Below are 12,587 nucleotides of genomic sequence, written 5' to 3' on the forward strand. Positions count from 1 at the left end.
CTCATCAGCTAACACCCAAGACAGATGGATAAATCATAAGGAGTCATGTGAGAAAAGCATGATCAAGTGAGAGAAGATGAATTGGTGTATGTAGAAGCATACACATCTACGGCCTTGCAAAGTTGCCATGCAAGATTCAAGATAAATTATGAGTCACAGTTGCATAACCATACGTGCATTTTCAAATGCATTTCCATGCTAAGACCAAATAGAGTCGATGATATCTCTTTAACAAGGGATTGTGAATGATAAGCACATGGACACAACCTATACGTCATTTCCGCAAAACGTACATATCAGTTAGAAATTTACTAAGAAGAAGTAAGAACGCATATGCACATGTGAACGCTGACATAAATCATATTATTATATCTGTGACAATGCTATGCTTTCAACTTATGCTCCTTTACTTTGACACAAGTTCATTGTTGAAGGAAGTGAATAATTTCCGTGCCTGCAAACAAAATAGCTAAAGAAACAAAGTTGGTGAAACAAGGTTTGTGTTAATCTAATACTTTCAACATTTGCCTTTTCAATTATTGTGTCTCACCACCATACTGTAAGAGCAATGTGATAATGGTCCATACCACTAAAATTTACTTTCTAACTAAATAAACCTTGCATCATTTGACGGTGTGAAGCCAATGTACTAATCAATTTTATTGGAGGTTTCCAGACTATTAAAGGTTGTGTGATCTTTGAGAAGCTTGTCGATAACTCTTCAAGTTGACCTCTTATTCGCGCAAAAAGGCAATATGCTGAGTCATTTTGAATGTTGGTCTGGCCTAGCTAAGAGATTGTATAGATCTTGTTGTAACGTTTAACCCTATCTCCCACCCTTTAGGGAACTTTGGTTAAACCATTCAGCTACAAGCTTAGGAACAATGACTACGAGAAATACTTACTGCCTTAGATCTTGACATCTTGCGGATTCGCGAGAAGGAGCCTTTGTTTTCCCCAAATTTGTGCTCTATGATTCTGACCATTTTGTGTGGATTGGTACTGGTTTGTGGTTCTGCCATTGTCTGGACAGCGGGATGAAGTTCTTACGACTTGAGATCGCCTTCTCCAGCGTACGAGACGCATCCAACCTTGACCAGTTGAAGCTAGCTAGTTATTCTGGCTTCTTGGAGCTAGTTATCCTCCCCGATTCGATTCTACGACGTGAAGATTAGGACAAACCTTGGCATGGATTCTTTATCGGGTTTGTGTTTTGTCACAACTTCTATAATCACTGGCACAAACGTACTGAAACCCGTAGGTGATGGGTTTGTACTCTAGCATGAGCGTGCCCTAATATTGGTGACGCGAAACTTTGTACATCTTGAGGCGTATGACTGTGTATCTGATCGGTCACATTGAATGCACCCGCCTGATTTTTCCAGCTACAAAAAACATCTTGTGTTTAGGCAGTTAGGCTGACACGACAGAATTCCTTCACATACATATGCGTCCGACCACTGGCATATGCAATAGAACTAACGTTAACACACAAACATATGGATTAAACCAATAGCACTGAATCACATACATACTTACAAATGTATTAACAAGCAAGTTTAAGATCGACAGATCGAAACATACATGCATATTATAACCTATCAATTGGATCATTGGAATGTATACGTAACGTAGTAATGTACTGTAACTAGCACACAAACTATTATTGATCATACCCTAACACGAAATCCTGCAGATTAATGGAGTTGCTGCCTTGGAGCTGGAGCTGACTGGCGCCGGTCGTAGGAGCATAGTCGCAAGACGCCATCCACGTCGAGAACCTCTCGTCCGCTCCCACGACGGCACCGCCATCTGGACACTGCAGCTCTTGCAGCGGAGGAACTCCACCTTGAAAACCTCCGGCCGCGGCTAGCTGCTTGCTGTAGAGGAAGTCGTATAGCTCGTCAACGTGGCCGTAGCCGAAGCCACCACCTACCATTGGTTCCGAGCTCATTTCGACGGTGCTGGACACGTCGGAAGCCTCGCCGGCAGGAGAGCAGAACCCTAGCGTGGTTCGCTCGAAGCTTCCCGGCGCCGGCATCTCGTAGCTCGCGCCGCGGGTGGAGGAGTTGAGTTGATCCGCCTCGGCGCCGGACAGGGTGTGACCAGCAACCAAACTCAGCGGCTGGTGGTGCGCGCTGAGAGTCGTCGTGGCGACGGCGTCCGTCGCTAACTCGACCTTCGGCCACTGCGGTGGCGCGTTGCCGGCCATAGCGCCGCAGCCGAACGCGCTGTAGAGTCCCTGCAAGCGCATGTGGAGCTGGATGCGCTCGAGCGCAGACGAGCTCAGGGATGCGTGCGACGTCGCCGCAGCGGCGCCATTAACGTTGTTGCCACCGCTGCCGCTCGCCGTGGCCGCCGCAAGATAGGAGGAGTAGGGCGTCGTTGACGCGTCTTGGCCTCCGCGCATGCGGCGGGAGGGCGCGCGCTTGCCGAGGAGCTTCTTCTTGAGCTTGGTGTTCCAGTAGTTCTTGATGTCGTTGTCTGTCCTTCCCGGCAGCTGCGCCGCGATGATCGACCACCTGCATCCATCCTCGCTTACATTAGTTATCTCGAGAAATTTAAGAGAATTGGTGGCGGAGAGCCGGAGATTAGAACACGGTGCATGCGATGAAGAAGATGAATTTGGGTTACGCGTCTACGTACCTGCTGCCGATGCTTATGTAGAGGCTGCAAATGATGTGCTCCTCTTCTTCGGTGAAATCCCCGTGCTTGATGTTTGGCCTCAGATAGTTGAGCCATCTCAGCCTGCAGCTTTTGCCACACCTCTTCAGCCCTGGAATCAACAAATCATGTATAGATCTTCAGTGACAATCTAGCAAGAACACACCATTGATACAACAAAAACTATTAATTGTCAAAGTATGGTACAACATAATTAATTAGTTGATACTTGGCATATAATTAGGTTTATTACACTAGCAAGAACCACCGGAGATCACATGCCCTACAATTATATGTTCACTAGTAATTGGGTAAATCTTATTCGCATGATCTAATTATCTTGATGCAATTACCAATCTACTTCCAGTTTCCATATTTTATAGAAAGCAATAGTTGCTTCTTTGTCAAGCTGATCGATCCCATCTAGCTAGATCTGTCACTGCGCGACAAACAAATAAGCCAATCCATGGATGGAAGATCGTAGCTTTCTTTTCATCAAAAGTTTAAACTAACTGCAATTTTATTGGTTGTAATTTAAAACTAAAGATTGAATGGGCTACCAGACCAATCTCATTGTCCCAACCTACCTTGGTTCTTCCGGCTCAAGGTTAGATAGAGGGGAAAGGAGGAAGATATGCTTAGAAAGTTGAGATCAAAAGGGCAGATATATCCTGTGAAAATGTTGGCTTTCAAACTGACTAAACACAAAAAAGCATACAGTGATAGTACTGGCTAGCTTGTTCTATAGGTAGTAGGCTAGGTAGGCAACTATTTCCATGTCTTGGAACATTAATAATGGTCTATTTATGGGAAAATACAGACAGATGAGAAATGGCCAAATCTAGAGAGAGGGAGAGAGAGAGAGAGAGAGAGAGAGAGAGAGAGAGAGAGAGAGAGAGAGAGAGAGAGAGAGAGAGAGAGAGAGAGGGTGCAATTAACCACGAAAGCAAGTTCAACTGTGTTAGGCAAAAGCAAAGGAAAAAAGAACACCACCGGCCACGGCAAGACCTATCAAGATGGAACTACGTACCGATCTTCTGTGGGAGCGCGATCCAGTTGCCGCCGGTGCCGTTCTCGTCGATGTAGGCCTTGAGCTTGGCGTCCTCCTCCGGCGACCACGGCCCTTTCTTCACCGTCGCCTTGTCGCAGCACGGCGCCCTCCCCATCGCCGCCCAATGGATCAATCGATCTCCTACTTCTGTTTCCCGGGACGCGCGGAGATCGGTATGAAACTGTAGCTAGCGGCTGACCGGAGATCAGCTGAGGCGATCGATGGAGCAGTAGGACTGGTGATCGATGTGGGTAGCTGCGGTGTTGGACTGGGGACGGAGTAGTAGTGACGGGTGTGATCGAGTTGGAAGAGACGAGGAAGGGGATGCGCCGAGCTTTATAGCTGGGACTGGGACTAGGCGGACACCGGGAGAAAAATGCGGGAGTGCCGCCTTGCCTTGTGATGTGACGGTAGCTTCCACAGGGACAGCGGCTCCGGTCCTGACTCCCATACCATGCACTCAAAAGGATCGTCTCTGCCCAACAGACCGTGTGCTGCTCATGGCATGCCTACGTGTGCGAGAGGCATCCAACTATTTCGAATTAATTTTCGAGTTTAACCTTGGGCAACTAAGGTAACCTAAAAAATATGAGTTTTTTCGATAAAGAGCATATATTAATATCGCAGAGATACCAATTACACACACTGCAACAACGTCATGCCCTACTGGCATAAAAGATGCACACGGCCAAAAAATAAGAGAAGAATTAAAGAAAAAGAAAAGTCTCGCTAAAGAGTTCCATTTCTTGAAACAACAACACCGACACCACCAAGACAACACCAGAAGATCAGCTTCTCCATAAGCGACGACTTCAAGAAGGAAACAGTGCACAAACGTTGTCGTCGCCTGATCATAGATCTTATGTTTTCACCCTGAAGAAAGTTCTCACGCTCAAAACAATGCCTTCAACAAGAACATTGACAGGCACAACTAATTAAGGCCAGACCTTGGATTTTTACCCTGAAAGATAAGACTGTGAACTTCTCATGTCGCCACCACATACAAATCGTTGTTTCAAGTCACGAAGCACCAATTCTCAGTCAGTGATGTTATATGAGTTACTTGCCAAGTGTATATTATTTAAAAGGATGTGATCAATTCTCATTCAGTGATGTTATATATTGAATCGTAGTTGCAACCCATGCTGCAAATCATCACTAGCACAAATCACATGAAGCAATCCAATGGTACGTGATATTTTCCTCAACTCACTTCTCGGCATTGTGGAGTCCCACAAGTCATTGATGGACCTTGAAATTCTTGGTATAAGCTTCAAGTACTTGGTGGACCTTGGTGCCCCTTCTTGAAGAAGGAGGTGTGGGTAGTTTTCCGTGCGTGTCGTGCCAAGTAGCAGCACGGGCTCGGAACAGAGTTCCTAGTATGGGCTTGTTGTGTCATCTTCGTCATGGTTACTCTCGCCAAGTTCCACTCCTTTCGTGGGTGAGGCTTCCAGGGGTTGAACTAGATATTATCGATCCTCCTTCCCAAGAGGGTTAAATACTTCTGCTCCATAGGACCGTCGCCCTATCAGCCTAATCCATATATAAGCTAAATTAGTGGGCAAAACCTTGGCTTCAAGGTTATACTTAGATTTAGATCATTGGCTGGGGATAACCACTCGGCGTGCATAAAAAACTCAACACCAATGATAACTTCCATGTTGGTTTAGTAGACAATATGATATCTCGACCATCTCAAGGAACCTCGTGACATGCTCAGGATGGCCATCACACATGCTTTCGACTTCATTTCATGGGCATTTCTCTTCAAGGTGCTTTAAAGGGTCGGTTTCGGTCGCCTCTTCCGATAGTGGATAACCATATCTCCTCACCTAGCTAGTGAATGTTTCTCAATAGTGAGTCGGGGCCTCTGGTATGGCACTCCAAAGGGATGCACATAGTGACCTTCTCTTCTCCTATGTTGTTCATGATCCTAATTGCAACCCTGAAGCGGCTTCTAGCGAAGGCTCGCGAGATTGGTATTATTTGGTCCATTTAGCATGCCCCCACATCAGAGTTATTCCTTCTTTACGTGCACAAAATAGTTGTCTTCTGCCTCCCGGATAGGATAGCTATGGTTTGTGGCCTTCTCGCATTCTTCGGGCATGTTTCGGGGTTGCGGACCAACTTCACAAAGCGATCAGTGGCTCCCATCAGATTCTCGTGTGGGATACCCTTGATGTGTCATCACTTTTAGGCTGCTAGTTGTGGCCCACTTCCGATCAAGTACCTCAAGATCCCATTGTGTTGTGGCCCACGTCCTGGAAGAGGAAGATAGAGGGCGCAAAGGACACGAACCTGGAAGAGGAGGAAGGACAGCGCGGAGGTCCTGGACGACCTCCTTCCCCACCCCTGTCGATGTCGAACGGAGGGTAGGACGGGGAAGACGATAGTTTGTATTTCAAAATTTGGGCCAAATTTGTAATGTTTTAGATGTATTAGGTGTTTTTCGCAAAAATGCAAATGAACTCTAAGCCTCCGACACATAAACCCAGACGGAAGGAGTACCTTTATTTCGAACACGCCGCCTATAAGAATGGGACGGCTCTCAATCCACACATAACATGTTGAGGACCTTTATTTTGAAATCTCGGTGTTTGCCACTTACATACATATAGGTTAGGTCTAGTACATCTCAATTTATGGTTGTTAAACTGCGTCGTGCTGAACTTATTTAATAGCCCTTTGGGAGAAAATATCCGTGAAAGTAAAAAAATAAAGAGAAATTGGTTAAACAAACGGCAAAATAGACAAAACCCAGTTAGGAAATCTGAATTGCCATAACCCCATTGCAACGTCGAACACGTTGTTAACCCTATCGAGCCAAAATATGCTTGGAATACAAGCATGCTCCTGCCGCGCGCAACCGATCCTAGCTAGCCGTGTCTGGCTGGCGTGTGAGTTGTGACGGCTACTAACGCGGCTCTTTTGAATGAATCCCCTGCCTTTTTCCCTCGCTCCCTGCCTACCTTTCCCCCAGATTTATTCCCCTCTCGAGACCTGATCACACATATGCATGCCATTGACGAATTCCTCCGTGGATCTATCTAACACACCGATCCCCTTTTCATCGTTGCCTGCAGCCTCCTGCATCTCCTCCATTCATTCTATCATCAGCTCCGATGTCATATACACGCCTGGTGGACTAACGCTACAGCAACAGGTGTCGCATGGGTTGGACTGCCCATGAAATCGCGAACGACTTTAGGGCATTCCAGTTTGAAGACCCTTTGGCTCTATTGTGGTACTAATAGTATATTACTATTGTCAAACGACGCATGCATTGACTAGCTAGCACACACATATGACTGGATTGTTGTTACAGTAGCTGATGGTCCAAGTAGCCGGCCGGGGTAAAGCAGGAGGAGTGCTAGTAGATGTTTTTTAGCTACTGTAATTAACTAACCGCCTATGCAAACACGTATACGATGTAATGAGCTCACCATTGTTAACCATACATATTTGTCAAGTTATGCTCACAGGTAAGCTTGAGGTGTTTTCTGTATGCGTGTTGCTGCAGCGATGGAAGCAGGGTCGGAAAAGGTTCAGATACTATTATACTACGAAGTAAATTAATCAATAGTTTAACTGAATATTTTACAAGCACGGCGCGTCGACCTGGGAAGGGCATGTACAATTTTTCTTGGTACTGTTGAAGTTAAGGTTCAGAGAATGTAGTATTAAAAAATTAAGAAAGGAGAGGAAAGTGGAGAAGAAAGGCTCAAAAAGATTTTTAAGAAATAAGGAAGGCACAGATTGGATGCAATTCATACATCCTCCATCATCAGCCAACTGCGTACTGCCATGTGTTGCGAACATCTACAGAATACATGCTACAGTTTCCCAGGTACAGGTTGATCATGTATGTATATGTTGTCTGTTTTGACCATATCTTCACCTAGTAGCCCTCCATGCTGCAGGCTGCCCTGTTTTCTTGTGCCACCTAACTACCTTGGAAATTTTTGTTCAGCTATGAGATGCTACCTGTGTGTATGTTGGAGGGTACTAGCATCTAGGTACCCTAGGAGAAAAGGGGAGGGGGCGAACAGTTAACAATGTGTTTCAGTTTCAAGGGTAGCTGCAGGTAACTATTTACAGTCATATATACTCAACAACTCTAACTAACTAGTATCATCATTGGATAGTGATATAAAGAAAATTCACCTACAATCCATATATACATGTGCATCCAAGTGAAGGGAATTAATGCTAGAAACTCATCTTGGGGACTAGCTGGTTGACTAGTGTTCAATTCCTTAATAGGAGCACCAATTTACTACTACCTCCGTTTCAAGGAATAAGGCGTCCTCGTTTTACGAGCTTTTTGTTTGACTAAGAATTACTTCAAATAGATAAAGATTGTTTGTATGAAATTTATATCATTAAAAAGTGCTTTTCAATACGAATCCAACGATACTAATTACATATAATATAATCAAGATTTTGTTGCTCAATTTCTATGGTCAAAGTTCGTCTTGGGATACGCGTGCGCCTTATTCCTTGAAACGGAGGTAGTATGACAATTCATCTTGGGGACTAGCTGATTGAGTAGTCTTCAATTCCATGCATCTAACTTTGTTTCAACTATAGTTAGCTCTCGCTTGCTACTGTATAGACAAGTGGCCAGGTCCACCTCCAAATTTATGCACCAAGGAGGAAGCTCCAAGCAGGAAGCTGTTGGGAATTAATGGCAAAAGCTAGCACTTTACACTGCATATTATTAGTACTAAACTACTACTATTAGTCACGCTGGTGCGAAATTGATCTCTCACGCATTGACCTTGGTTTCGCTGAATCATTGACATGATTCTTCAAATATTCAACTCCCTACAGTCCAAATTAAGGGATGAGTGCGAAGCCATCAACGGCACGTAATCAAGCACGACTCATCGGTCCCACCGTCAGCGGCCCGGGGTGAATCCGTCAATGGTAAATTTAGCAGATGGGTGCAATGTGAGCCATCACCTTTTTCTGTAAAGGTGATCCAAGTTAATCCGGCCCGATCAAGTCCACAGGATAGACTTTGTTAACCCAAAGCAGGATGGCTTAAAATAAGCATCCTTCATATGGTAGCAAGGAGAAAGGATTGGAGGATTCATTTGGTATTTTCCTGCTTGTCATTTCCCTCCAAGGTCATATTCCCCATGCATACCACGGCCCTTGCCTGTCATCAGCAACTTGACACAGTCTTAAATCTTGGCAAAAGGAAAAGAGATGTGCACCAAGCGCAAAAGTTTGGGGAAAAGGAAGTGGGAGAATAACTGGATATATATCTTTGATTAGCCACATTGGAGTCTAGCATTTGAATCCATGCACAGTAATTGACCTTATAAAGAGAGGTTGTACCTCGAAGCAAAGTACATGAGGCATGCATGCTTATATTAAGTACATTGTTAGAGTAATCAAAAGGTGATCTACATGGTCCAATTCGTGCCACAAGGGGAGGGGGATTTTTCCACCCCCAAAATCCGCAGTGATGTAACCTTGGTCACAATCTCTTCACAAATTCCGTCAAATCTTAAACATATAGATGGCGTGTATATACCGTGTCGCATGTCGGTCGTGACATGGTTTCGCCACCGCAGCATGTGTTCGGACGGCCACGATAAAAGATTTCTCACCAGACGATTCGTGACCAAGACCAAGTAATATATATCCCGTGAACGACAGATGCATGGCGATCGATGGAATGAAGAAGATATAGATCCAAGAACAAGGCCTCACAACTTTATCACCACCATCACACCACATATGCCCTGTCAATCCGTTTTCCATAACTGATAAAATCTTTTCTTGATCACCAAATGTCAGCTGCCACGAGGGCTCATGGTCGGGTGCCGGTTAGGAGAAAACACCACCCTTTCCCCCCGACAGGCTAGACGGGGATTGAACCGGACGTCAAGCCGAGCACCTATCTGTCCCTAGGCCAGGCCCCCTGCTGCTCGTATCATTGGCTAATGATGGCACCATGCATTGCATGGGAAAAGGCAATCTGCACTGAACACTGCAATTTCACTGTCCTGACAATTGACACAAAGTGACCGATGTCACAGGTCTGATTAACCAGCAAAGCATGACCCTTTTTTAACATGTGAAATGCAAGTATTTTAGTGTCCCGATAATGATGTAGATATCTTACTCGTTGCTTCAGGTTTAAGCACGATCTGTTTGACCAATGGCAGAAGCAACCACTGTTAACCTTGACAAGTTGACATGGATTCTGAATAGTTTCTGGTGAAACAGAGTTTTCTAGAACTGGAAGAGCTTAGCTAGACACGGAGACTTTCGATCGTTTTTCTTTTCATCAGTTTTTTGTCTAGTTAACTGACCAACTTTTTCCACTTCTATTTACTGCAAGAGCTCTTGCCCTTCCTTGGCTGGTGAAAGAAAAGAAGACAGAGTTTGCCCACGAACTTCTTGCAAATTTCTACTTGTATGGACATGTTGTGAGATGTCTGACGTCAGGTTCGTACACGTATTACGGTAGTAAACGAGACGCACACATCATGCACACGCACTACACACTCAGGAAATTTTCCCAGGCCACCGGAGCTCATGTACATAGCGTCCTGGCTAATTCATCTGAAGCTGGTGATGTGAAAGGCAACGTCAGACAGATGGGTAGCCATGGTTGCTAACTAGCGAAAAGGCCGGAGCTCGGCTTAGCTTAGCTGCACATGTGTCGCCATGGAAGTGAAACACATGCTGCCATGCCGGAGAGATCTCACCGGCCTGGAGATTCGCACGGCTGCCGGAGCAGGGTATTGATTGGTAGCAGTACAGTAGGAGGGAAAAAAGGCTGGGTCTTTAGAGTGACACAGTGTCAAAAATTCTGTCTTGTCGGATACAACCAAAGGGCCAGTGCCAAGACGTGACTGAATATTCTATGCAATCACAGGCTTTGTGAATCTGAACCACGACGAGTCAGGAAATTCAGGGCCTGCATTTGGGATCCCAACTAGCTGCAAGTTACTGCACACATCTTGGAGCTGATGCACCACTACTAATATGTCTAAAACCACGGGACTTATTATGGATCCGGGGGTATTATAAATCTATCCAAACTGGTTACTGCAAAGGGGAGCAATGTTTGCTCAGTCCTATACTTTGTCAGAAACTGGATAGGAGGTAAACTACCAACCTCTTGGTCTCTTGGAGCAGATAGACATATCAGATTTTGTTTAGTTTTGACCTTTTTAACTGCTTCCCGAAAAGGAGAGCAACTTTTTTCTGTATTTTACCAGAACTGGCTAGGGGGTGCAACTACCAACATCTTAGCCCCGAGGCGCCTAAATCATGACACGAAATGTGAGCAAATTCTTTCTTCGACCCAAGGTTCTATGGCAACAGTATCCTCGCCAAGGAAGGGTACGAGGAAACGCGGACGTGAAGACACCTCCGCGGTCTAGGAAAAAGGATTACAGTGCCATTGTGCCACCGCATTCGCCTCGCTATGAACTTTCAACTCCCTGAAACCACACGAGTACATTATTGTGATGGTAATGTTTGGAGCTGTCATATTTGTCAGCCCAGGAATGGCAAAAATCTGATAAACCCCAACTTCCCTAGCTGAAAAGGCACCCATCATTCACGTTATCATCTTGCAAGCTTGAAAGAAAAGCTCACAGTAAACGAGCACAGTAGAAGGCATATAACTAGTATAAATTGCAATCAGAACATATGCATGCATGCTCAAGTCAATCTCACAATCTCAGTCTCCAGCATGAACCCTAGCTAGCTAGCCCGGCTAGCCTTGCTGTCGTGTCTCAACAAGAGGCCGAGCTACCGTTCATCCATCTGCCCATGATGTGCCACACACACAATTACACAAACCCTCCTCTCTGTCCCGGGGCGCTTTTGACTTGTCACCTACGCGCACAAACCCAAGGAACAGATCATTCTGTTCTTCCGTGAAATTCCTCCATCGAGTCGACGGCGCAAGGCAACACGCAGAAGAGATCGAAAAGCGGGGGCGACGAAGTGGCGGCCGTCGCCGATTGTTTACGTGGTTTTGACTTTGGGTGCTGTTTGTTGCTTAAGATAATGCTAGCAGCGGCTAATTGTGCTGTTTGGTGGGCAATTGTGACAGGTGCTCACAGCCTTGGCTAATCAGTGGTGAAGGAAAAGCATAATGAGCCTACCCTAAAGCAGCCCCACATGAACCATGCTTGTCCTAAAATAGCTCGCATACAGATGTACCATAAATCATAAGAGATAAGATGGTAAAGGTAACAGTGTGCCATTAGTTAATGACACTGTCTGCAATGTCAAAATGTACTAGCTAGCTCTCAACAGAATGCAATAGCTCAGTGCATGATTGAGGAGGAACAAATCACACTGAAAAATAATAAAATAAAATAAAATAAAACACTGAACAATAATGCAGATTGACGCAGGTTTCCTCATAGTATGTTACTGCTCTGTATTCTTTGATGTGGTAGAAGTTATAGAATCAAGATGGATAAGCCTGTCACTAGACATGAAACTGTACTCAAATGAGCTCCAGAGAGAACAGAGAAAAGAAGTCATACATACATAACAGTTAAGGCCAGGGGACTAAGAATCTCACAATGTGCAAGTGTACAACCATAAACTCCACGGAGCAGAGCAACCTAAACAGCACACTCACCATTAATAACTTGTAATCATAAGTAAAGGGGGGAAAAGATGCAGGCTCAGTGTCAGTACTCATCTTTTTTTCAACTCATTCAGCACAAAGAAAATGGGGACTAGAGCCTTCGTGTTTCATAATGAAATTAGAAAACTATGTTGTGATGGTAACATTCAAAAATCAAATTCAAACCGATTACCAGTGGACAATAATTATCAAGGACCAAGACTGGTGGCATCACAGAAGTGACAGATACATACA

General features: G+C 45.0%; 1 protein-coding gene across 1 annotated transcript; it reads right to left on the minus strand.

Moving 5' to 3' along the window:
* Window positions 1–1,663: 1,663 nt before the first annotated feature.
* Window positions 1,664–3,830, minus strand: LOC124688632 (transcription factor MYB36-like). The gene is made up of 4 exons (XM_047222285.1): window positions 3,695–3,830; window positions 2,647–2,776; window positions 2,419–2,522; window positions 1,664–2,109 (listed from the first exon to the last, which is right to left on the minus strand). The coding sequence occupies exons 1-4, from the start codon at window positions 3,828–3,830 to the stop codon at window positions 1,664–1,666; spliced, it is 816 nt and encodes a 271-aa protein (XP_047078241.1).
* Between the last annotated feature and the right edge of the window lie 8,757 nt (window positions 3,831–12,587).

This window comes from Lolium rigidum, chromosome 2 (assembly GCF_022539505.1).
Source record: "Lolium rigidum isolate FL_2022 chromosome 2, APGP_CSIRO_Lrig_0.1, whole genome shotgun sequence".
Classification (NCBI taxonomy): Eukaryota; Viridiplantae; Streptophyta; class Magnoliopsida; order Poales; family Poaceae; genus Lolium; species Lolium rigidum.

Bases quoted from the DNA above. Each gene is read 5' to 3' on its own strand.
- LOC124688632 (XM_047222285.1), bottom strand. From the start codon at position 3,830: ATGGGGAGGGCGCCGTGCTGCGACAAGGCGACGGTGAAGAAAGGGCCG. The intron at 2,523-2,646 runs GTACGTAGACGC...GGATGGATGCAG, and splicing joins TACATAAGCATCGGCAGCAG to GTGGTCGATCATCGCGGCGC. The intron at 2,110-2,418 runs CCCGCCGCATGC...TGAGTTTGGTTG, and splicing joins CCTCGGCAAGCGCGCGCCCT to CTGGTCACACCCTGTCCGGC.